The 27,547-nt window shown below is 41.1% G+C and overlaps 1 protein-coding gene across 6 annotated transcripts in view; it reads left to right on the forward strand.

The window, feature by feature from the left end:
- Positions 1-27,547, forward strand: part of SPAG16 (sperm associated antigen 16) — a 422,131-nt gene that overhangs the window by 55,089 nt on the left and 339,495 nt on the right. For all 6 annotated transcript variants that reach the window (XM_039332825.1, XM_039332827.1, XM_039332823.1 and 3 more), the window contains 4 exons: positions 10,975-11,092; positions 14,483-14,552; positions 18,488-18,636; positions 25,463-25,593. In XM_039332825.1, the coding sequence (XP_039188759.1) occupies positions 10,975-11,092; positions 14,483-14,552; positions 18,488-18,636; positions 25,463-25,593 (468 nt within the window). The remainder of the gene's footprint in view (positions 1-10,974; positions 11,093-14,482; positions 14,553-18,487; positions 18,637-25,462; positions 25,594-27,547) is intronic.

Raw genomic sequence — 27,547 nt, forward strand, 5'->3', positions numbered from 1 at the left:
TGGACCACCCCTCAGAAGAAAAGTAGTCATTATGAATATTTCTTTTCAATAGTTACAGAAAGGGGAAACTTAAAAAGATATTTCCACCAAAGAAATACCACTGCCTCCCTAATGAGCTGCCATCTTGTTTTCATAACAACAAACTTGTGGTCATAGATAAGGATAAGATATTACATAAGGATAAGCTATAAAGATAAAAGAATGACAACCAATAGTATATAAAATGTAATATTATTATATAAACTATTATAGTTCTAAATTTTGTGCATAAAATTATAAAGGTGACTTCCAGTTCCGGTACGCGGCGACGCCGGTCGTGTCTAGGGACTTGTCTCCAGTCCAGCCAGGTTTTCTGCGTCAGTAGACCCCTTAGGGGGTCGAAAGTCGCCCTGGAGGGGTGATCACTGAGAAGGAAGCTTGCTGGTGACTGGGAGAGCAGCAGCTTCTGTGGTTCCAGCTATTTCCTTAGGGCCGACGGAGCAACGATCATCCTGCAAGATGGCCGATTATCCTGCTGCACCAGCCGAAGTCACAATTACAGCTAAGTGTAATTAGACCCACCGCGGAGGATCTGGGTGAGACCCTTTTTGTCCCTCTCTTTTCCCTCTTTTGGCTTTTTTTACTGCCTGTAAAAACTTGGTTGGAATTATTTCCCCGTTTGGAAAAAGCAGCTTCTGTTTGTATGGGAAGAAAGGCGCTGAGAACAAAGAATCCTTAAAGACCACATTTTATTTTTATTTATTTTGGGATACAGAAAAAAACGCTTTTTCGAATTATATTAGTAGTTAATATTGGAAGATTATTTCTTCCTCCACTCTTTCTTTTAAAAGATAGAAAAAAGGGGGAAAATGGTGTCTGGAAAAGTCTTTTTTATTTACTGAGGACATCTAGTGGTGAAAAATTAATATTGCAACTGTGGAGTAGTCTTTGGAGAGAAGGAGCTGACCTTCAAACTATTCCTGGAAAAGATAACCTGATGCAGCTGTGGGAACTGAGGGGGTGGACACTGTTTAATTACAGCTTTCATTAAATAAAAAAAATAAAGAAAGGATTTTCTTTATCCACTTTTAAAATGGAGAAACTTCACTCTCATTTAAATTGCAAGCTTATATTAGAAAAGATTTACGAGGTTACTGAAGAAATATGTGCTATAAGGAAAGGGATTATTACAGAACAAAGAGTCAACTCTACCCCAAATTCTCAAACTGATTTTCAGATTACATCTGTTTATTCTACAAACCAAAACCTACCAGAAGAGGAATTAAGGGAGATTAAAGAGGAATTTGCTACAACAAAAGAGATTACTACAGAACTAAGAAACAGAAATTCCTCTTTAAATCCTAAAAATGACTTTCTGACTATATTTGACTATTCTACAAACCAAAATACACTAAAAGATGACTTCATGGAGGATACAGAGGAACTTATTTCACCTTACAAGCATCTTATCTATACTTTTGAGGATCAGAAAAAGCAAAGACTGAGATTTGAACCTTTAAAGCTCCAAGGCTTCAAGAATAAGAGAAATAGAGGTCCAATGCAGAGGATAGGAAGCTTATTACTGCCTCAAATGGCATCACAAGCAACAAAGAGAGACCCATTGGTTGGAAGGGAAGCGTTGTTGTGGAAACCTGCCTGGCAGAAAAAGAAGCCCAGAATAAGACTGAAAATAGAAACTTAAAATTATATAGACTGGATTTAAGACATTTTAGAATTATGGACTGATCTAAGGATTAAGCTCTCGTGTTAGAAATAAGAAAAATGGGTGATTATTAGAATATATATATCAAATAAAATAAGAATATATGTTTGGGAATAATAGGTTTATATGTATGAAAATTATTATATAATGGAATGAAGAAAACTGAAGAGGTGTTCTCGATTGGAATTGAACTAATAATGAATTGAATATTATTTTAATAAGATGATGTGTTTTTATTTGAGAATATGGATGTTATTAGGTCTGATAACTAATTGGATGAAATGGACTTAAATGATTTAAGGTTGAGATTATTGTGTTAGCCTAAGAAACTAATTGATTGATAGATTAGATATGTATAGGATAGATTAATATTTTATTTTAACTGGGAGATAGTAGTGGAAGGAGGAATAAATAAGATTTATGATGAAATTAAAGAATTAGGATATATTTGGAAGTGATACCTGAACTGATAATGTGCTTATTTAAAGTTAAATTTGAATATGGTCTTGTAATTGCATAAAGCTGTAAAACAGGTTTAGGATTAATAGAATTTAAGTTAGAAATAGACTATTTTAAATATATAAACTATTTGAGGGAAATAGAGAGGGAATATTTGATGTATTGATTAAGTTATCTACATATGTTTTGTTTTTGGATTTTTTGATCACCCCAACACCACGGTGTGTCTCGAGCACTTTGTATTAAAATTAAAAAATCAATAAAATTTGTTTAAAAAAAATTATAAAGGTGATATTAAATTCTAAGTTTAAAAGTATAGGTTGCAAGATACAGTAATATAAATGTTGATAATAAGAATTAATCAATTATATATCCAAAGCCTAATACAGGTAGAATAATACCTCAGAAATTTCAGTTTACTAATTCCTACCCTTAATCAATTCTGTTAACTGTGTGGCAAGGTTGGGCCACTTCACTTGGTTAACAGAGTTCTTATTTGTTGGCACATGTTGCCATTGTTCAGGGCTTAAAGATGTTTCAATCCTTTTCACTCTGTTGCCTAGCCAGGGCCTAGCCAGGCTGTCATCTGGATGAGTTCCTCATCTGGTCCAGCCCTTTCTTTGTTGATGGCGCGCTTGAAGATGCTTCCACAATAAGTAGTCTTTTCCAGGTTTGTCGGAGAATCTTCGTATGCCTCTGGCTGCCAAGTCCAACCTTCTTCCAAAGTACATTGGGGGATGCGTTGATCCCGTGTGTGGGCTGTAGCTTGGTGGAGGTGGTGCATCCCTTCCGGGAGTGGGGACGTGCGCCATGGCTGTCTGGTAACTTCCTTCGGCCTATTGTTGGCTGAGGGTATTTTGCCATGTCACATGCAAGGGACCTTGTTGGCTTGGTCTGAACTCCTTTGCTCTGGCGTTGAGCTGAGGGAACCCAGGTTCCTGTTTGCTTACTTTTTGGAGTGTCTGTCTTTCTGGTAGAGTGCAGCTGGCTCCCTGATAGGCTGACACAGCTGATGTTCGAGACTATCCTCTGTAGTCAGGTCTGGTAATGGTTCCTTGGGACGCTGCCTCCTGTTGGCACAGCAGAGACTCTAGTGTGGCTCGAGCTCTTTCAATCTCGTCCCCAAGCGACGGCTGGTTCTGCTGTAGGGCCGTTGGCGCTGCAGGTGGACCCATCCAATTGCCATCAGTGTTATGGTTCGGCAGGTTCCGTGGGGCAACAATGGTGAAAAGATCCTGTGGCGCTTACCGCTGTGTAACAGTTGCCACTGCTGGTGGACCCATCTAGTTGCCCTCAAGGGTATGGTTCAGTGGGTTCAATGGGGCAGCAACGGTGGGAAGATCTCATGACCTAAGTGTCGCGACATCAACTCTGTGGCTGACCACCGCATCTGGTCGTTGAGATTCTTCTGTTCATCTACTCGGTCTTGGGGGGCTTGTGGCTGGCTGTGGCACTCTCACCTGCTCATGCTGGAATGCGCTTTGGTTGTCCACATAGGCCTGTACACGACTGTGAGGGTTTTCCCTTCCTAGCTCTTTCAACCTGTTTGTAGATGTAGCTTCTTCTAGCTCTCTTTGGAGAGCCGCTTGTAATATGGCTACCTCCTTTGCTTCCTGTTGGCGTCGGGACATCTCGAAGTTGGCACGAGCTTTAACCATGTCTTCCCTCTGCTGATGCCGTGCCTCTTCCACACATTGAGCTGATGCAGCTTGCACTTTGGCTACATCTTCCCTTTGTCATTGTTCAGCCTCTACCACACGTAGAGCTGCTGCAGTCTCCACTTTTGCCTTTTCCTCCTTCTGCTGTTTTTCTACTGCTGATACTTGTGCAGCAACTTCAGCCCTTGCGGTATTGACTCATGCTTGTGCAAGTTGGGCGGCAATGCTCTCTGCCCTTGAGGCCCGAGAGGCTTGGCTGTGACAAGAAGAAGCTTTTGAATGGTGGGAGGCACCTGTGACATGCAGTTGTTGGGATATGCTGGAATGTACCTTGGATACATGGCGAAAAGATGAGGCCTTTTCAGATACGTGAGATGGAGCCACATGCGACTGTTGGGATGGTGCATGTGAATGGCGGGAAATTTCAGACTCGGCCCTTTCGACTGGTCCGTCTCTCGGGCGAGGTTCGGGCTCTGGAAGATGTTGTGGGCTCTCTAGAAGCTTCTTACGCTTCTTGTTGAGTAGCTTGAGGCTGTGCATCTTGCCATCGAAAGTTGGATCTTCTAATTGTGCCTGAATGTCTTCAAGTTGCCATTCGGAGTCCATCCATTGCGCAAGAGCATCTTCCTTATCTCCTTTCACTGCGTGTGCACGTTAGGAGGAGAGTTCCTCCTTAGGCTCTTGGTAGAGTTTGTGTAATCTCTCCCAGCATCTTTCATGGCACTTGTAGTTTGATTCCCATCTTTCTATCAGATGTGAGTGCATGGCTGCTGTAAGCTTTCTTTGTTGCCTCAGATCATAGGGCACCTGAGATGTCTTTGGCCTCACTGAGGCTTGAGCTTCAGCCTCTGTGTGTGGGTCAAGATTGGCTGTTTGCAGCATTTCTCCTTGACTGGCTGGTTGGGGCGCTTCATCTAGGTTGGTTTGTTGAACCCCTTCATCTAAATCAACGAGAAGCTCTGCCATGGCTGGGATAGGTTCAGTGTTCTTCCTAGCTATTTTGAAGCAAATTAGATGAACTTCTCTTTTTGACCACTAGGGGTCGCTGCTTGCAGATCAGCTGCTGGGGTGCTGTCTGTGGGTGGAGGCACCACTGGGTGCGTTCTCCTGCATTTGTGGGTACTTCAGCGCAATTCACCCCTTCACCACTAGGGGTCACTTACTGCGCGTCAGCTACCAGGATGCTCTTCCTTCGAAGTTCACCCTTTGTCCACTAGAGGGCTTTCTCTGGGCGGGATTAAAGGCTTGCATGTAGTTCCTCCTTTAACCACTAGGGGATGGCTGAAGAAAGGCCAGCCAAATTCTTCTTATTACCACGTTACTGCTAGTAGCCACTGAGAGAATGTAGAGTTACAAAACTCCCATCTGGTCGTTAAGTTGCAGGCTGGAACCCCTTGGTCATCAGCTTGTGATAATAAGCAAGAACAATTGGTTCTGCTTGTTCTTCTTAAATTCCCTCAAACTGGAGCAACTTGGTCGTCAGCTTGAGTGAGTGAATACTTTGGCGAAGTTCACTCTGTGCCCTCTAGGGGGTGTTGGTAGCTTGGGATAAATTTAAGTAATTTAACTATCAGATTTACTCTGCATAGTTAGTGAAGCGTGCAGTGAAGTACCTTCTTTCCCTCTATGGGGTTTTCTTAGCTTGGCTTGGTGTGAGCCTGCTATGTGCTGAATTACTTGTCAGTTGTTGTAATCCAGCATGTAGATTGCAAGAAGCAAGACATCGCATAAGGATGTCATGTGTAAATTGACCACCAGGGGGTGCTACTGCAATGCTATTGGGGTTGGTTCTGCCTCTGAAACTAGATGCCTTCTTATTCCATTGACATTGGTTGAAATTCCAAGCATTCCAAAGGGAGGGGGGAGTTTAGCTTCTCCCTTTGTGGAGGTGGGTTTCTACGGCGACAAATGGTTTTATTGCTTGCGTTGGGGCCAGAAAAGAGGGGGAGAATCACCCTTTCTGAGCATCAAACCAAAACTAACAGAAATTTGCTAAAGTTAGCAAGATACCCTTTCCATCTTGCTATGTTCATTTAAAGGGCCAGTTTCATGCATTCCCAGACATTCCAAACAAGCTAGTTGAATTCACGTGCTAACAACAAAGCTCTTCAAGGCTTACTGCCTCCCTCACTTTACTGTCAAACTGAGTTGAATTCACAGACAATCCTTTGAAACCATTTCCTCATTGCCTCAAGACGAATTGCCGGCAAAGGAAGGGGGAAGGGGGAAGGGGGAAGGGGGGTTGCTGCTCACAACTCCTTTGATCCTTTTAAATGTGAAAAGCCACAGAAAGAGCAGAGCTGTAGAAATACACAACTGCTTTCTTCTCTTGAACGGAGATACATGCAAACAACCTTAACGACCTGTTTTGAAAGTGGCTGAAGAAGGCTAAACTTTTCCTGAGATAGACAGCACAATATCTCTTTGACTTAAACGTTGGCTTGTAAACAGCTCCTAATGCAAATTTAGCAGAAGCATCCAAACAAACACAAGGCACTTTATAACTTTACTTCTCTTTAGTTCAGAATCAAATGTGGAGATACTTTGAATTTACTTTGCAGACGTTGAATGAGAGATTAATCCCAGAGATTACTGTTGCAGGCAATTGAAGGAATTTAGCCACATTCAATTACTATTTGCTTTTACAAAGCTGATATGAACTCTGAGCATTCTTTCACATGCAAGAGAATCTTTACTTTGCTTCTTTAAACTGTTGCAGAAAATTAATCCTATCAATTTACTGTTCTGACCCAGACAGAACAACAGAACAACTTGCTTTTCTTGGCAGAACAACTTGCTTCTCTGTCCAATCTAGGGCAGACAGACCACTCAATAGAAATGATTATTAAACAGATAAATGTTTATTCAGAGGAATACTTGCTTTTACGATGTTGCTTCTGTATATTACTGTATATTCCGGCGTACAAGACGACTTTTGAGAGCGTTGAAACAGCCTCCGAACTCAGGGGTCATCTTATACGCTGAGTCGTCTTATACGCCGGAAATAAGGTAGTTTCTGGCGTATAAGATGACTTTCTAGGCATGCGACTCAGCGTCGATCTTCTTGCGACTGGGCGTCGATCATCTTGTGACCCAGCCTCGAACTCGGGGTCGTCTTATATGCCAGGTTGCCCTATACGCCGGAATATACGGTACATCTCTTTGTTCATTTCCATAGTTAAATTTATAATGGATTTTCCTCTCTTCCTCTGCACAAGCATCACATATTGGCATAAGCACAAGATCTCCAAGCTGTGTGTCTAGGGGCCATGAGGCTGGATGAACAAAGGCATTCCCCTCAGGCTTGTGTCCAAGAAGTCTCCCAATGCCCTTTAGAAACTCCTCCCACTGACCCATTAACAAACCAGCACTTAACCCAATAACTGCCAGATATTCTAACATACTGATATATGCTCTCCAGTTAGGGAGGAAAGAGACAGGGGAGGAGATATGTCTTGAGTGTTGTTTTTTTTTTTTGATGCACCCTGTTGACCCAAATATGGAAGAAAGAAAATATATATATATATATATATATATATATATATATATATATATATATATATATATATATATATGTTTCATTATGAATTCATTTTAAATCTTCTCTCAGATTTTAATGTATAGTACAACTCTTACTCCTCCATTAATTTTAATAAGTGTTGCTCTGATTGATATTTTTGTTATATATCACTGAAGATGGCTTACAAATGCCAGGTTTTCCCATTAACATGACAGAACATTCCACATTTAAATTATTTTATTAACATTTGAGAAATTGAAATTGATCTGCTTCATTTGTTAATTTACAAGGTTATTAATTCAAATGCCATTAAATCCATTTGTTTATTTAAAACATATTAAAACATTGCCCTTTTACTGTTGATTTTGAAGATAGAATCAAATAAAGATGAAATTATAAAATAAGCTAATAGTTTTGAATAAATAAAATATTTTTCACTAGATATAAAAATTTTGTTCTGTAGTCATTGGGTGAGTCATCATTAGGATGGATTCAGTATTCTACAGCTGGAGAGTGACAGTGCCAAGAATGCTGTTCCTATCTGTTAAAGTAGGCTTCAGCAGAATAATTGAAGCAAAATAATATTCAGTAATTTGATGAGCTGCCAGGATCACAGTTATATTAGATAAGATTATGAGTGAAATCATCCTTATTCTTCCCCTGATTACATATGGCAGTGACAACATGGGGAGACTTGAGAATAACATGAACTTTTATGACTGCCATAATATTTATTTTCAAAAAGGCCAATGTTCCTTCAATGTAGTATTAAAAAATAAGTAATAATGATTCTGTAGCTGAAAAAAAATCTGTTGCTTTTTTATAATAATTTTACAATTAAAACTAATAAAAACTACAAAAGATAAAAAGAAAAAAATAGAAAAAAGAAAAAAAATTGAAGAAAGAAAAAAGAAAAAGAAGTAATTTTCCCCTTCTTCCCAGCAAGTATATACAACTGTAACAACTGATTAAATTATTTAAAGCATAACAAAAAATCTTTTCATCCCATATCTCAGCTCAATAAATCTCAATAAATATATCTATAAATTGTCATCCATCTCAATCAGCAAAAGTCCATTAAAGGCTACCAGAAATAACCTCATATTTATTATAAACTTAATCTAATAAAGCCAAAATTTCCTTCTTTTACATTTATATCTCCTATTCAATTCTTAAACAAAATTCCCATACCTCATCAATCAAAATATAATCAATAAAAAAACCAACAAAGGTTTTTATATAAAGGTTTCCAGAAATGATACAATAACTGTTTTAAATTTAATCGAAAATTTTAGAAGGCAACAAATAACCTCTTTTGTATATAACTCTTTATTAATAAAACGAAATCTTAAAAGATCATCTTCCAATCTAATCAGAGGAAATTGAAAATTATCATAAATGAAACTTTTATCTATGAAACAAAACCTTAAAATATCATCTCACAGTCTTAGAAAAATCCATGAAAGATTACCAAAAATAACAACAACCTATCTATTTTAACTTTGGCCAAATAAGCTCATTTTAGGTTTCTTTTCCCTTACTCAATATAATGAATGCCCTGGAAGCTGGCTTGGATGACGAGGAAGAGCTGGTTTCAGGACTTTCGCTACGAGGCTTGGAGAAGCAACTGGAGGACACGTGTGACCCTGAACCAGGAGGGGGATGGGCAAGAGAAGAAGGTGGCACAGCAGTTAGAATGCGGTACTGCAGGCCACTTTAGCTGACTGTGTTCAGCAGGTCAGCGGTTCAGATCTCACTGGCTCAAGGTTGACTCAGCCTTCCATCCTTCCGGGGTAGGTAAAATGAGGACCCAGATTGTTGGGGGCAATGTAAATATATATATACATTGCTTACTGGTGTACACCGCTTAGAGAGTGCTTGCACTTAAAGCGGTATATAAGTCTCATAAATAAATAAATAAATAAATAAAAGTTCAGGAGCCTCAGAATGGCTGGAGGACTGACTGGAAAAGTAGCTGGCTGACAAAGAGAGGGAAAGAAACAGCTGCAGCAGGAGGCTTGGAATACCAGCCAGAATCAGGGTGGAGAAGGGATGCAGCTGCAGCTGGTCAGTGGGGATGAGGAGGAACTGCCTTCTCCATTGGATCTCGGGGCACATAGGGCTGAGAAGAGGGAGGCACAATGGAAGTTTATGAGGCTACTCACGAGGAGGCAGTATTGTCCCTCCTAATGAGTTGCACTGGCTAGAAGCTATTTAGACCAGCAAAGTGATACTGGGAATCAAAGTGATACTGGGAACAACTCATCTCTTTCTTTCTGTGGGTTTGTTCAGCCATTGTGACCCTTGCCTTGAGACTTAAACTTTGACCCTGTTACAGTACTAGACTTTGGACTTTGCTTCTTGGATCTTGGACTTGGATTTCAGTTTTGTGATTTGTGCTCAGACCATGGATTTGTCTTTTGACTTTGAACTTGGTGGGTGACATAATGGACTTACTCTGTGTTTCTGGACTTGGGAATTGGACTCATTGGATTTTGTGCTGGGTCCTAGAGAATATTTGAGGCTGTTGAAGCCTCAATAAAGACTTCAAAACCTCATGGTATGTGTGTGTGTGAGCAGGACAGGTCACTCCAAAATATCTTGATCTTAAGCCCTCTCAAATAATGCCATGACATATGGTTTCTTTTCATTTTTTGTAAGCTCACAAAATTACCAAAAACATGAATGTCCCCTTTGTAAAGCCCATATAAAAAAGTTGTACAATCTACTCTTCTGGTCTATTATTCACATGTCCTTTTTAATTATTTAAACAGCAGCCAGCTTCATTTGTCAGGTCAGGTCAGTTCACTTTGTTCCATATCCTTCTTACAGCCTGTCATTTTAAAATCCACATTTAAATCAATTTCATTCTTGTCAATTGAAATTTGTTTCTTTTCCATAGCATCATCTACTCTTTCAGTAATGGCAGAAATTTTTAAAAGTATCTTCTGAATCATTTTTTACACATGTCCAACCTTTAAGTATCCAACTTATCACTTTATATTTTTTTCTGAAGGATGTAAATATCCACAGTTTCTCATCAGAAGAGAGTTATAATTAATTTCAAACATTTATTCCAAATGTATCTGAACCTTTAGTCCATGTTTAACTTTCTAAATGCAACATTCTAAATACAACTTTTACTGTATTCCAAAAAACAATATTTTTCCAAGTCCTTAAAATCATATTTAAAACTTTCACTGAGGAGACTCAGCCAGTGAACACTGTAGAAACTTGCCAATCTGAAGGGTAAGAAACAAGGATCGAACTTTTTGTCCTTAAAAGACTGCATTACGATGGTATCCTGCAACTTCTAGCTATTCAAGTCCTAAGCTGATAGTAAAATAGTTACTGCAGCCTATTTATGAGGAGCAACTCTCTGGGGGTACATATGGGTTGCCTCACAATCTCTCCGTTTCCTGGAGAGATTTCACTTGTTAGGATCCAGCAATCACGATCTCCATTGTAAAGCCAATCTCTTATTGGCAGGACATCTAGCTTGCTATGATGCTCACTGATCACATCATTGACCAAAAAAGTAAATAAATAAACTTCTTGCAATGGAAATAAATACCAAATAATTTTTTATTTTCGCATATTTGGTTACTATTCTATAAACAGTTTCTCATCTATAGGCTAAAGACACACTATGCATTGTATGAGCCTATGTTAAGACAGCTGAATGAAAAGTATGAGATTCTACTAAGAGAGAAAATGCTTACAAGTTTGGAACGAGACAAAGCTGTTGGGCAGGTATGGAAACTATTTTAAATATTATAATATATTATTTAATTTAATATTTTAGTTAAAGTTTTATTCTGTGCCATTCCTCAGAATTCAAGGTGGGTCACAGATACAAACCAAAGTTAAACAATGCACACCAAAGAGTTTGTTGTTGAATGTGGCATTAAGTATGCCAAGAAGTACAGATCTTCTTTCTTTTAAATTGTAGGTTTTTCTCTTTTTCTAAAAAAGAATGACTTGGGGAAGGAGAAGAAAACTAGTTGAAATACACAAATGACCTTTTGTTTACAATTGTAGCATCTCAGGCCTTTATTTCTTAGTGTGAAGTGAAATTTTATAATTTGACATTTTAAAGCAGATTCTCATTAAAGGTAACAGTAATAAGCAATTATTTTTTGGGTAGAATATACACCTTTCTTTTCATATCTTAGTCCCTAGCATCACAACATTCATAGCTATCTACCTGTATTATTATAGATCAGACATGTCAAACAAAAGTCCCGGGGGCCGGATACAGCCCGCAATGTGGTTTCATGTGGCCTGTGAAGCCATCCTGGAAACAGTGATGGAATGGCCCCCACTGCCTTGGGCCCGGCCCAGGCCGCCCGGGAGCGAATGTACAATTTTGTGGTAGCCATCTATGCTGAAACTCATTCAGTCTTAGCTTCACAAGGCCACCTGGAAACAGCAAGGGACCGGCCTCTGCTGCGTTGGCTCCGCCCCCTGGGCAGGTGTCACCCTTTGTGAGGAATGAAGAAATACACCATCTCCTGGAAGTGGCCAGCAAATGGCCCTCACCTGCTTCACATATTTGGCTTGATAGGATCCGGGAGAGGGGTTTCAGCAGGCTCTTCCAGTGAACCATGCTTTGGCGCTTGCCCTGGTCCTACCCCCTTCTGCCAGAGACCCTTAGATCTGTCCCACTCCTGCCCAGGCCCCCACAGACACCTTTGACGTGAACGATGTAGAGCTGGCCATGCCCACCCAGTAGACCACACCCACTCCAGCCACGCCCACCCAGTAGGCCATGCCCACCCTGGCCATACTTACCCGGCTCCCCGAGAACAACCGCAATGCTGATGCGGTCCTCAATGAAATTGAGTTTGACACTCCTGTTATAGATGGTGTGCTTATGTGTGTGTGTATGTATATGAAAACACATGGCAATAATAGTTTGCTCATAGGTCAAATATTGTTTGCTATTACTCACCACGGTTACACTATGAGTAATATTTCCATGTTTAATGCATACTTCTCAAATCCATAAATCCAGAGAAAAACTACTGCTAATTATTATTCTTTTTACTGAGGCCCTTCTATTATTCTTTTCTAATTCCTTCCACTGAGGCCTTAGGAAGTTTTGATGGAGTGAATGAAGAAGTCTTTTCTTGATTTAAAGTGTTTTGAAACTAATTATGCTCTATTGTAAGTAGAACATTATTTTAAATATAGAAGCAGAATTCACTATTCTCTATTATGGTTTGTTTGAGTATAAACTAATTGAAATAAATTGAAATATGTTAGGCATAAGTGGCATCATTTTGAGATAAGATGTGAAAGAAGGGGTGAGGACATTAATATAATAGTACAGAATCATAAAGTTGGAAATGACTGTTTAGTCCATCAAGACCAAAGCCCTGTTCAGTGCAGGAATCCAATTAAAGCATCCTGGACAAGTGGTTAATTAGATTCTGCTTCATGCATCTAATGAATGGGAGCCCCTCACCATACTGAATAACTGTGATTACTGTTTCTAGTATTGAGTCAGAATATAATATAATATCTTATATTATAATATAAATTGACTATCCCATGTTCTGCTCTCTGGAATGAGAACAAGCAGGTATTTCTGATAGTTGAAGAGCTGTTGAACATTTGCATCATCTCTTTGCATCTTTGCATCTATGAACCTATTTGACTGCTAGGACAAACTACCACATAAATTTCTGGTAACTGCATTTTTTCAGGGTATTTACAGATAGATTGCTTTATGATCTGGTCTAGAATATTCTTAATATATTAATACATTCTCAATATCAGTTTTTGGTTTGCTGCATCTTCCTTTTCTCCCACGTTGAAGGTAGAGACATTATTTGCTTCCATTCATAAGCTCTTCAGTCTACTTCAACATCTTCATAAATGACCTAGAGCACGGTTCCGCAACCCCCAGACTGCGGCCTGTTCCAAACTGGGCTGTGCAAGCAGTGAGCACATCTCTGATGCAGCTCCACTTGCATGAGCAGCAGTTGCTTGTGCTTGCATTGCTCACACAAATGGAGCTGTGCACATGCATGTGGGCGGGCCTGCCACTCGCATGGAACCTTGCCCTCCCCCTTCCCACCCTGGACCGCCAATCCAGAATGGCTGGGGACCCCTGACGGAGAGGAGGGGATTGTCTGGGCAATCATTTGTCTGGGAGGGAATCAGGACTCCTGCCTTGGGCAGGGAGGTTGGTTTAGAAGCTCCCAAGGGACCCTTTAGCCCTATGATTCTGTTTCTATCCAGTCATGTATGCCATTTTCCAGTTTTCTTAGAGGTAATACATAAGAGTTTAGTCACCATCACCTCGGTCTCCTAAGATAGTTCAACTGGTTCTGTGAGTTAACATTTTAACTCTTTTAAGGATGTCTTTAAACTCTTTAAAGAATGTTACACATAAGATGTTTTTTTATAATCTGAAAATTAAGATTTAAACTATAGAATAGTATATGGAATAAATCAACAAAGATGTTTTGACTAAGTATTAGAAGAAGCTTCTAACAGAATAGTTTGATAATGAAGCCAGTTATAGATGGAGGGGGATGATCTCCTATTTGCTGAATCTCCAACAAAGGCTGGACAGCCATCTATTAATTCTTTAAACTGGATTCCTGCATTGATCAAAGGACTAATAACTTTGCTTAATAACTAAATGGCCTTTTCAAACTCAACAATTTTGTAATTGTTTTCCCAGTGCTGAACAGAATGTGATCAGACATAGCTCCTTTGCAGTTGAGATTTGGCAGACAGAAACAATTTATGTTCAACAATGACAGGTCTCCAAGGTGTTCAGATGCACGCAAACAGGAAAGAATTATAGGTTCCATTATGGCTTTTTGATTCCAGGAAGATTACCATATTTACATCTTAGGGTTCTGTTCAAAAGTGACAAATTCTTTTTGCGTGAAGGATGATGAAGAGAGTCAGAAACTGTTACTGTTTCTTTCTTTCTATGCCATTGGAAAATTTTAATCTGGATTGATTTTCTGAAGTATTAAGATGTTATATGTAATCTGATATAATGCGTATTCTGAGATTCTCAACTATATTGAAATATTGTATACTTAATGTCATACATTATTTCTGATTTTCTAAATGGAAGAAACGAAAGGTTGTTGATAGACTTTTCTTTCATTTCAGATTACTGGCTTGCAAGCAACTTTACAAAGCTTGGAATCTGGAAACAACATTCACATTCCTGTGATGAAAGGTAAATATTTAGCTATGAATCAAAAGTAAAATCTTAAGAGATAATGTTTGTATCTCGTGGTATTATGCACATTTCTAGAAATTTAACATTTCTCTACATATTATACACAGGCTCAAATGGTCTAAAACTAATGCTGTTTTATACTAAATTATACAGAAAATCTCAATGAATAAGCTAGGATATTGGGATCCCCAGCATCTATGTCTACATTTTTTGTAAAAAAAGAAAGTTTGTTGAGGGCTGTGCATGATTAGAGACTCCTGAACTCTATATCCATTAGACCAGTAGTTCTCAACCTTTTTAATGCCGCGACCCCCAACCGGTCGTAAGTCGAGGACTATTCAACTGGTCGTAAGTTGAGGACTACTCAACTGGTGCAGCACCGTTTGCAGAATGGGACTTTTGGCGGGCTCAGCAGGGCAGAGACAGCCGGGACAATTCCTATTGGCTTTTCAAAAGCCAATAGAATAAAAGGGAGTAGCACAGCTAAGGAAAAGGGGGGAAAATGGCGGACTGCATTGTTTGGCGACCCCCGTGAAATGGTTGTTCGACCCCAAATGGGGTCCCGAACCACAGGTCCCAACCCACTGCATTAGACTATCACCCACTACTTCTTGTTTCAGATCTGCTGAGTTACCTTCAAAAGATACTGTGTTTTTGCTATATTGGTCTTAAGAAGAATGGATCTTAATAGTAGATATCCATAAATATTTAATAATTTTTGACATCCACAGTAATGTCCTATGGATTGGTTAATTTGAGGTTTTCTCTAGATTTCCAATATTTTAGATAAATGTATAGGTGTACTAGGATGACATCCTGACTTTTTTCATCATCCTTACATGAAATTCATATCAGAAATGTATTAGAATTTCTTCACATACCCAGTCTTTTTTTTTTTTTTTTTTGCTAAATTGGAAAAATGCCTGTTGGAGCCCAATAATCCAAATAATCCATATAACCATTTGGCTCATTTGGGTTATTGGATCTCTGCAGAATAAGTACAGATAAATCCTGCTAAGGTGCAGTATGCTTTCACATGACAAACACCTAAAATGTGAAAAATATACATTGTTTGGAGAGCCTTGCATTTTTTATAAAAAAATTCATCCCTAATTTTCCAAAATGCACAAGACAGCTCAGTAAACCTCTGATAAAATGGAACCAATTGAAATGATATCCTGAAGAGCAAGCCATCTTTCAGGGTTTGAAAGATCTCTTTTAATCTCAGCTGCTATTTAGACATCTGGATTCCAGTTGCCCCTTTGTTGTGCAAATTGATGTCTTGACCTTGCTTTGGAATTGTTTTTCCTTAGGCTTTGGCAAAGAGAGGAACAACCTCTTGTCTTGTGCATTTTATTCTAATCTTCTTTTCCCAGCTGAAAGGAACTATAATTTCAATAGAGAATTGCTGTCATTGTATTGAATGATGGAAGCATTTCTTGGAGTACACAAGCTTACAAGAATTGGGAGCATTGCAAAAGGTGTGAACCCTAACTTCATATCAGTTCAGTTTCCTGTTTCTCTTTTTATATCATTTATAGTATACTTCCTAGTTTCCCAAAACTAGGATGCACTCTCACACAACCTTGAATGCAATATTCTATGGCAACCACCTTTCTTGAAACTGATCAATTTTACCTCCATTCCAGAAAAAACACTCCTGAGAAGTCAGGGATGGGGAAGCAAGCAGTAGATCTTTTACATTGGATTTGTTTGCAATAACAACTGGATCCATATGTCAGGGCTCAGATGACCAACATCCATTGAACCCAAAAGATAGATTCTTTTTCTTTCACTGTGGCTGAAGGATAATTCTTTCATAATAGTCATTAATATGGTCCTCTTCTTCTCAGGGTGTTACATAGAACCATAGAATCCTAGGGCTGGAAGGGACCTTGGAGGTCTTCTGGTCCAACATCCTGCCCAAGACAGGAATCCTTATACCATCCCAGACAAATGATTGTCCATTCTTTTCTTGAAAACCTCCAGCAATGGAGCACCCACATCCAGGAGGCAAGCTGTTCCTTTGATTAATCATTTTGACTATCAGGAAGTATTTATAGGTTGGTTCTTCCTCTGACAAGCTTCCACCCACTACTTTTTATCCTGCTTTCAAGTGCTATGGAGTATAAATCAATGCTCCTTTCCCTGTGACAGCCCTTCCAATATCATGTTTCCCCTGAGCTTTCTCTTCTAAACATACCTTGTTCCATTAGCTGTTCATCCTTTGATTTAACCTGCAGACTCCTTATCATCTTTGTTGCTCTTCTCTGCATTCTTTCTAGGTCCTCAGCATCTTTTGTGTATCATGGTAACCAGAACTGGACAGAGTATTCCAAATGTGATGTCACTAGTACTAGCAGTACTATCACTTCTTGTGATCTTGATGCTATCCCTCTGTTGATTTATCCTATGATTGTGTTAGATTTTTTGGCAGCTGCAGAACACTGCTGGCTCATACTTAAGGGGTGGTCCATTAGTACACCTAGATCCCTCTCAAAGTTACTACTGCTGAGCAGGTACCACTTATTCTGTACCTATGCATTTGATTTTGTTCTATCTAAGTCCAGGACCTTTTCTCACATCTGAACTGTATCTTGTTGAATAGGGCCAATGTGCAAGTTTATCAAGATCCTTCTGAATCTTGAGTCTGTCTTCCTATCACAACTATAAAATTAATGGAGAATTTGTTTACCTGCTAGATTTTCATTAATTTAGTCATTCATCTTCTGAGGGATACCACCTGGGGCATTTGGTGGCTTGTTGTCACTAGCTTATTCAGAGAAATTATTTGATTCCATTCTTACCTTCTGCTGTTAGTCTAGGACAACAGAGCTGAAAGGAGACATAATGTGACCCATTCATCACATAGGGGAGTAAGGACAGAAGAATTGGGGGATGTTTGTTCAATACACTAGCTATTCTAACACTAGGCTAGAAAATTTGTGGGCCATTATGTTATGAGAATGGGGGCCTGATGGCTCAGCAGATAAAGATGCTGAGCTTATCAGCTGGAAAGCTGACAGCCTGAGTTTAAGACCTGAGCATTGTGCAGTGGGGAGAGCTCCCTTTACTTGCTGCAGCTCCTGCCAACTTAGCAGTTTGAAAGCATGCAAATGCAAGCAGATAAACAGTTACCACTTCATTGGAAAGGTAACAGCATTCCATGTGCTCTGGTCTATAGTCATGCTGGCCACATGACCATAGAAGTGTCTTCGGATAATGCTGGCTTCCCTGGCTAAGAAACGAAGATGAGCACTGCCCCCTAGAGTGGGACACAACTGGACAGGGGAAACTTTTATCTTTATTTTATGTTATGGGAATTCAGTCATACATTGGCATATTGCTTGTACATAATATGCTTTATTTGCATGGATGCCAAATCGTGAACCTATGAATTATATTCTGTAATACATCTGTGTAGATATTGCCATGTTGTATGCACCTACCCATAATAGATTTTGAGGTGGTTCCACTATTATTAATATCTCCTTGCCTAATATTTCTTCTTTTTTAGCTTTCCTTTTATAGTTTTTAATCATGAATATTGCTTTACTATTTATTAATTATCTGTTCTTTAGCTTTATTTTATGACACCCAGAGTCACTTGATTGTGAGATGGAGAGCTACATTAAATTGACAAACTAACAAACAAACAATCTTATTTTTTCTAGTTGGTACTAAAATCAAGATTGGATTATGTTCTGAATAATTGGATTTATAATACTTATTTAGATCTCAATACAACTCAGATTTTCTATAATTTGATGGAAAAGAAATTACAATTTCTATTGTGGTTTGCCATTCTGGGAATCAAAAAAAAATGTTATGTCTAAATGGGCAGTATAAAAAGAAGTTCTTAAATAATTGAAATAATGTTCTTTCTATTAAATTTCTATACTCCTCTGTGATAAATTGTTTGTCCTTTATAGTAGGTCATTGGTGTGATAGAGAGGCTGGATTAGAGGGACCGTCCCAAAGAGCACTTAGAGAAGCCAAGGAACAGAAAGTGCATTCTGATGTTAATGCACATGATTCAACCAAAGATCCCGCAAAACAGATGAGCAAGAAATATCCAGCGGTATGAATGTTCTTATTTGTATATTTATTTTAGAAGTTTATAAGGCTATCCAATGAGTCCGGATAAGACATAATAAATACAATCCAATACAATTAAAGCAAACAAAAAACCATCAAACACCATAAAAAGTAACCATTAAAATACAATCAAACACACAGGATCTATTCACCCACTATAACCTAAAGCCTAAGAAATGAGGAGGTTTTCAGAGCTCTTTTAAACAATTGGAGCGAGATATATCAGAAGTGATGATGGTAGTGATATTCCAGTAATAGATTTAGAATTTGAACTAGTGACATTTACAATAGTAGAATCACAGCCCTGGAATTGGAATGAGCCATGTAGGCTACAACTACTGACTGGAACTGCCCACACAAATAGGAGTGGAATTACTAAAGAAGTAGTATAGATATTCAGCAAATATTATACCAGTAGGATTAACTACCTTTAGACACAGGACCAAGAGGGGTCCGTTCCATCAGAGTTCAGGTATATATGTAATCCAGGCAATATTTATTTAAAAAAAAATTGGGTCAAGAGAGGGCTTCTTCAAGAGAGGATGCACAACTACATCTTTAAGCACCATAAAACTTAACAAAACATAATAGTTTCCCTGATCATATTCCTCATAGTGCCCAAAGAAGCCAGGAAGGCCATGGATCAAACCTAAACGGAGGACTCTATTTTGCTCATTACAGTGGATTGTATCCAGCAGGAAAATATCTTTTTTTATTATTGGATGTGATTCAGCTCAACATTAGGCACACTAGTTTGTAACACAATTTCAGATAGTGTACATATTTTAATAATTCCGTGTTAAACAGTCTGTGGGGTGCTCAGATCCCACTGAATGGACTCAATAGCAGTCATGCTATTTCATGTAATTTCATAGGAGGGGTGATGAAATGATGGTGCTGATGAATCCCGACCTGCTTATCCATCTTCACTTCCCAATCTCCGAGATTCCTTTCAACTTTATGTGTAGTATAGTGGTTAAGTTATTTAATAGGAATAGAGAGGCCTAAGGTCTAACCTTTCCTCAGCCTTGGAAGCTCACTGGATGACTTTGGGCCCATCATTCGCTGTCAGCCCAGTCTCCCTCTTAGGATTGTTGTTGTGAGGAGAAATAGGAGGAGGGAACACTATGTATGTTGAGTCCTTGGCGAAAAGCAGACGCGAGAAGCAGTTGTAGTTCTCAGGTTTCCTTTTATTCTGTGTTCAGCTTACAAGTGAAGGCTTCAGCAACGCCCCAAAGCTCCTAGCCTCTTATATAGGCAGTTCCCGGGTAATTGTGTTACTTTTCCCGCGCCAGCACCCGCGCATGCGCACAGGCGCTGGCGACAGCCTGTCTGGTCCCGGGCAGCTTGCACCTGCCCGGGACTGCCTGCAAACGCCCCGAGCCCATTTGCAAGGCTCGGGACATAACACCCCTTTCCCCCGGGCTAAGACTACTACCAACATACAATTATTTCTTGATGCAGTGTTCTACTCCCCAGTGCTCTTACTGTTTACTGGCTTTTGTTTGGCCAGCAATGTTATGTAATCCTCTAAGTATTTAGGAGATTTCCTTGCTCTCTGTGACCGTCTCAGCTCTGGGTTTCTGACAGGTGTTTCCTGACTGAGGGGAGACGTGAGCCTGTTCTCCTTATCATGCCTTGGTGCCTTCCAAGGACTGTGCCCCGATGCCTGGCCTGCTTGCTCGCCCACCGGGCTCGTCAGGCCAGGGCTTCTGTCACTTTGTGACCTGGTTGACCTGCCTAGCTGTAGGCCCTCGGGCCCCTTGAAGTGATAGCCACTGCTGGGCGTCTCTATAGAACCTCCTAGGTCCGTCCAAGACCTGTCAGGAGGCTGTCCAATCCCTAAGCCCCGTTCTGTGTCCGGGCTCGTGTGGGTCTCTGTACCTTCCCAAAACTCAGTTACTCCCTGATTTGGGCTAGAGGTGTTGCGGTCGGGACTTGGTTCCTCGACCACCTCCCTGTAAGTTTGACCCCCTGTAGGACTTGGGGTAAGGTCAGGCCAACTCTGGGGATTATGTGCCAGCTCTCTTGCGGGGTATGATTTATTGGGATGCTCCCGGGTATCCTCCCTGACTGGAGTACTGTGCTGTGCAGGTGAATAGTGATTGTACCCCCGGGGTGACTCCCTGGCTGGAGTAGGCGTGAATGCCTGATAGTTGGATAGGCTCTTAGAATTCCTGTTTGGGGCACTCGCGGAATCTTGGAATGGGCCGTTTGTGGCTCCATGATTGGAGGTGGACAGCAGCTCGTGCCCCTCCCTTTGCTCTAAAGGGTCCCCCTCCCCCCCTGGAAAAGACCCAGGAGTCTCATCTGAAAGGTCCCGCCTAGGGCGGAGTTGGTCGATGTGCCGCCGCAGGACACGACCGTTGTCCAGGGCTACCTCGTAGGAGAGAGGACCTGTGACCCTGGAAATAGAAGCGGGGACCCATGTATGACCAGGCCCGTAATTGCGAGTCCAAACCGGGGCACCCACAAGTAGTTGTCTAGGTGCTCTAGGATGTGAGGTAGATGAAGGCAGTCTGTCCGGATGCAACCGGTCAAGCTTCGTAGTAAGTTTGCGCCCCCAGCGAAGTTCAGCTGGGCTTCTCCCTGTAGAAGTGGACGGTGTGGTGCGGTAAGAAAGGAGAAAGTCAGCCAACCTGTGATGCCAGTTCCCATAGGTGAGTCTTTTCAAGGCGTCCTTTGTGATGCGGACCATGCGTTCAGCCATACCGTTGGTGGATGGGTGGAAGGGTGCAGACGTGGCATGATGAATCATGTTAGCCTGTAAGAAAGCTTGGAATTCGGAGGAAGTAAATTGAGGGCCGTTGTCAGAGACGATGACATCTGGGAGCCCGTGTGCAGCAAAAATCCCCCTCAGTACCTGAATAGTCTTTGCAGTGGTGGTGGATGAGACAGGTACAACCTCAAGCCATTTTGAATGACTGTCAACGAGGACTAAGAAGAACTGGCCCTGAAAGGGCCCAGCGTAGTCAATGTGCACCCTAGACCATGGGGACTGTGTATCCTCCCATCTATGCACAGGAGCTTGGGGCATCTCTGGGCGAGAGCGCTGGCACAGGTGGCATGCATGCACCTTAGCCTCAATGTCCTTATCTAAACCAGGCCACCACAAGTGGCTGCGCGCAAGGGCCTTCATGCGAACAATGCCAGGATGACCCTCGTGGAGGGACTCTAAGATCCTAGTCCTCATTGAGGTGGGAATGACAACTCTGTTTCCCCAAAGCAGACAACCCTGAGAAGTGGACAACTCGTTCCTTTTGGACCAGAAACTCTGAAACTCAGGACTAGGGCAGTGCTCAGGCCATCCAGACAAAACCCAAGAAAGGACACGTGAAAGTGTGTGATCTGTGCCTGTTTCAGCGGCGACATCCCTGGCATTCAGAGGGGACTCGGGCAAGGCTTGGATGGATAGAATGTTGACAGCTGGCGCAGGGTCAGCTTCTACTACTGGCAGGGGCAATCTACTGAGGCCATCAGCATGGCCCATTTCTTTCCCAGGCTTGTGGAGTAAGGAAAAATCATATGCAGACAGAAAAATAGACCACCTAAGCATTCTAGGGGAAATGATTTGGGGAGTTTGTTTACGTGTGGTAAACAGTCCCAGCAGAGGCTTATGGTCAGTGAAGACCGTGAAATGCCTGCCATACAAGAAATCATGGAATTTTTTAATTCCAGCAACAACAGCCAGAGCCTCCCTGTCTATCTGAGCGTAGTTGCGCTCAGCAGAAGACAGTGTTCTGGAGTAATATGCAACAGGAACCTGAGTTCCATCAGACCTGAGGTGGCTCAGGACAGCTCCTACCCCGTAAGGGGAAGCATCACAAGCGATGCACACAGGAAGGGACTCATTGAAGTGTGCAAGTACACTGTTAGAAGTGAGTAAGGCCTTGACCTCATTGAAACTAGCCTCATGTGTTTGTGACCATTGCCACACTGCTTGTTTGTCTAATAGCCTGTGAAGAGGCTCAGCTACACTAGCTTTATGTGGAAGAAAGGAATTGTAGAAATTCAGGAGGCCCAGAAAGGCCTGAAGTTCGGCCTTAGACTTTGGCCTAGGTGCTTCTAAAATGGCAGTTAGTTTGGATTCAGCAGGGTGAATCCCAGCAGCATCAATTTTGAATCCCAGAAATTCAGTAGAAGGCACCCCAATTTTGCATTTGTCTCTTTTGAGCCTGAGGCCTGTTTTCCTGAATCTTAACAGAACAGCCCTTAGCCTTTCAGCTAGAATGTGTGTGGAGTCTCCTGCAATTAAGACATCATCAAAGTAGGGGCAAACCCCCGGTATGCCCCGTAGTGTGTTTTCCATTACGCTTTGGAAAATCCCAGGAGCGACATTCACTCCAAACTGTAGCCTTTTTAGCTTAAAGGCTCCCCTGTGGGTTACAATAGTCTGAGCTATAGCAGCAGCATCATCAACAGGCAGCTGTTGATACGCTTGAGCTAGGTCAAGCTTTGCAAAAACGCGCCCCCCCTTGAGGGAGGCCAGAATATGACTGACCACAGGAACAGGATAGGCATGTTGCTGCAATGCCTTATTAAGAGTGCATTTGTAGTCAGCACAAATGCGAATGTCCCCATTTGCCTTTAGAGGCGTGACAATGGGGGTCTCCCAGGGGCTGGAATCAACAGGTTCTAGGATTCCCTGTTGGATCAGTTTGTCTAACTCAGTGTCAATTTTACTCTTTAAAGCAAAAGGGACCCTTCTTGCTTTAATTCTAATGGGTGTGACAGTGGGGTCTAGTTTTAAGGACACAGGAGGTCCCTTGAATGTGCCCAGCTGGGGGCTGAAGACATCTGCAAATTCTTTGCAGACTTCCTGTAGGTCAAGTGTTTGTAAGCTGTTGAGCCCCGTGACATGTATCCCCAAGGCTTCAAACCAATCGAGTCCTATGAGACTCGTTCGTTCACCCCCTACTACTAATATGTCTAGTGGACCTTCAAAATTCTTATACTGTACGTTAAGGGTGGCCTCCCCCTTAACACACACTCTCGAATTTTGAAAGTCTGTTAACACAATGTCTGAAGGCCTTAATTTAGCCTGAGTTCCACTGCCGGAACAAATCTTCCTAAATGTATGTAAGGAGATGATTGAAAGGGCAGACCCCGTGTCTAGTTCCATAGTTAATGGAACCCCTTGTAGCTTCACCTTGAGTGACAGCTTTTTCTTGATGGGCTTGTGTGTGCCTGTCCTGAAGATGCTTCTTCGCGAAGCGCAAAAACCTACCCTATTCTGGCTGGGGACCCTGGTACCTTTCAGGCGCAGTTCTTCCTGAGGTTGTACCTTTCGTCGGCCCAGACACACAGCTGCAATATGTCCTTGTTTCCTGCACGCCCGGCAAATAGCGGTGCGGAACTTGCAGTCCGTTCTCCTGTGGCGACCTCCACAGCCGATGCACTTGAGGGGAACTGCAGAGCTTCCTTTCTGATTCCCTTCCTTCGTGGGGTGGAGACGGTCGACTTCCTCGTCCGGATCCTCCTCGGAGTTCCCTTGGACGTCCTCTTGGTGCACGGATGCAACATCTGGACTGTTCCTGATTGGCCGCATGTTTTTGACGGCGCCGCCTGCTGCTTCTTCTGCGGTGACCTCTCTTAAGGCATCTTGGAAGGACAATTCTTCTTTGGCGAAAAGCCTCTGTTGTAGATCTCGATGCCTTAAGCCGCACACGAATCGGTCCCTCAGTCGTTCTTCGAGGTCCTTGAACTCGCAGTGCTTGGCGGCCTTCCTCAATGCGGCGATGTATTCTTTGGCCGACTCTCCGGATCGTTGATCCCTCTGCTCGAAGGTGTGGCGCCATGCGATGACGGACATCTTGGGCTGGAAGTGCTCCTTCAATAGCTTCTTTAGATCTGCGTAGCTGACAGACTCTAATGGGACAGGTGCTGCAAGGTTCTCTGCGATTTCGAAGGCGTCTTGACCGCAGACACAAAGCAGGGTGGCAGCCTTCAAGCTATCTTCCCTCACTTGGTTCACCTTGAGGTAATTTTCCACCCTGGCTACGTAGGACTCCCACCACTCTGGATGTGAGACGTCGAACTCCGAAAGCCTTCCAACCTTTGCCATCTTCAGGAGACGGGTCTATCAGCCAGCCTACCCCCGAATGCGCACTGGATTGGTGGGTAGCTGCCGAGTCAACGCCGTTCCGTCGTTCCGCTGCTCAGGACTCACTTGGGTAAGCTTACACCTCTTCCTTTCCAAGCGATGTAAGGCATCCCACCTTTGTCGCCAGTGTTGAGTCCTTGGCGAAAAGCAGACGCGAGAAGCAGTTGTAGTTCTCAGGTTTCCTTTTATTCTGTGTTCAGCTTACAAGTGAAGGCTTCAGCAACGCCCAAAAGCTCCTAGCCTCTTATATAGGCAGTTCCCGGGTAATTGTGTTACTTTTCCCGTGCCAGCACCCGCGCATGTGCACAGGCGCTGGCGACAGCCTGTCTGGTCCCGGGCAGCTTGCACCTGCCCGGGACTGCCTGCAAACGCCCCGAGCCCGTTTGCAAGGCTCGGGACATAACAATGTATGCCTGAGTTCCTTACAGATATTATCTTGCTTCCCAGGATGTAAGAAATATTTCAACCCTCTTTGTTTACATAATAGATAGAAACAATTTTCATTATCACACTGAATGGAAAATTGAATATTAATGTAATTCACAAAATGTATGTCATTCCATTCTAAGATTCCATTGAGTAGAGACAACCAACAAACCAAACAACAATGGAAAGCACTTTTAATAAGCCTATGAATAAATATGTTTTAAAATTGAATGAATATCATTAGTTAATTATATTTTTTCTTTCTTTATTTTGATTTAAGGATTCAGAATTTCCTGAAGGTATCCAAGTAAATCCATACCTTGCTTGTGCAAAAAAATGTGTACGGCCATTGAAGTCTGGAATATATAGACTGAGCAACACATTGAAAGTACATGATTTGGCAGTGACCTGGTAAGAGTTTTTACATATTTATTAATGATTTCATTTTATTGTTTAGCATTATAAATAAATATTTGTTTATTATTGGTTATCTAACGATGTCAATACAATGATTTACATACAAGATTTTTATGTGAATGTTACATTAGGCAAAGTAACCTTGAAGAAATTATGCTATCTGAAATCAATTTAAACAGTAAAGCTGTATTCTTCCTTGCAGTTGAGAATATAGAGGGTGAATGTTGGAACATAAGTCTTGGAAATATGAGCCTTTTTGCCTCTTTTGCAAAAGATTCTATATTCTTTAAAATGGAAAGCAGTTGTCTATCTCTCAGTTATGACAATATTTGATACTTTATCATTCCTCTATAAATGACTTAGTAATTTATCACAGTAGTTTTCTACAGTTCAAATTAAGAGCATGTTTAGTAGAATTTTCTAACTTTCTTTGTCTACTGACTCACATTTTTTTTTTAATGTCATCAAAATCATTTGTACTTGAAGGAAAGAATAAATAATTAAGTGCTTGCCAGAGAGCACTGTGCGTGTTGCCTGGAATTGCTGAATGAAAGGCAGGATGGAAATCTTGTAAATAATATAAATGTGAATTTAAAAGAAAAGGCTTACAAATATATTATCATTTTATTATGTCAGCTTTTCACAACTTTTTTGGTTGGTCACAGAACAGTAAAATGAAAGGAATGGCTACCTGCCATTAAGGAAGCCCAAGGAAAAAGGACAGTTGACTGCATTAACTAAACAAATAGTAGCTAGATCCTGTGGCAGTTGTTCTGATCAGTCTTTGATTGGTCTCAGTCATTTAGTTGTTTTTGTTGTTTCTGTTCTTAGGTTACTGTTGCTCTCTTTAGTATTCTAAATATTTATTGTATTTTATTTTCTTGTTTCTTACTTTATACTCCTACAAAATATAAGTCTTCCCGAGGCTCTTTCTGTGAAGTGGGTGAATAAACCTAATAAATAAACTCATTCATTGTTCACTCTTTCTACCTCAGGAAATACAACTTCATCTGAAGCTGTTTCTTCTGAATTTTTGTTTCTAGTCATCACAGAATTTAGTGTAATGCCCTCTTCATCAATTTTATCATAGTTGGGCCCAAAACATGTTACCAAATTTGCATAATGCAGTCACTTTCAAGCTTACTTTTCTTCTTCCAGAAAATGGTGATTATTGACGCATAAACCAAATTACTCAAAAAAAACATCATTTTTTGTAGACAATCTTTCAAATGCATTTTGTAGGGTATTTTTATTTTGTGTTTTTAACATCCCCAATATCCTGTTTAAAAAATCCTTTGGCTCTCTTGTGGGATATAGTAAAATTACCATTACAGTTCAGCTACCATTTTCAAGGAGGAAAACAATAATGGTACATCTACTGCAAGTTATGCACTGGCCTTCAGTACTATCAAAGTGACCAATGTGAGGCATCTTGAAAACAATGAAATTATTGGAAATCACTACAGATTTGTCAAGAGTTAACCATTCCAATTAACAGCATCTCGTTTTGCAATAGTGGCGAATATTTATAGCTTGGGTGTAGGATGAGAGTGAAGGTTTGTTCTCCGAGCTTATGGGTTGCTTTCCGAACATTTCGTTACCAGGCTAGGTAACATCTTCAGCAGAGTTTAGGGGATGTCAGTGTCAGTGTTCTTCTGTTTATAAAGACTTCATGTGGTCAGTGGGTCTTGTAATGAGTCCTGTGATGGGTCAGAAGTGGGTGTGTCAAGTGAGAGTTTTATAATGGGTCTTGTGATGGGGAGGTTACATCAGGTGAGGATCATTGGGAGGTGAAGTTCTGGTTGGGTGAGGCTTGCATGGATTGGTTGAGGGTTGGTGCTGTCTCTGGTTGACTATGGTTGATTTGGATTCTGAGGGGTTCGTAGACTGGTTGTAGGTCAATGTGTCTGTTGATGGAATTGCTTATAGAGTGCCAGGATTAGTTTTG

Source organism: Crotalus tigris, unplaced genomic scaffold (genome assembly GCF_016545835.1).
Source record: "Crotalus tigris isolate CLP2741 ecotype Arizona unplaced genomic scaffold, ASM1654583v1 scf7180000024464.508515016:1373766, whole genome shotgun sequence".
NCBI lineage: Eukaryota > Metazoa > Chordata > Lepidosauria > Squamata > Viperidae > Crotalus > Crotalus tigris.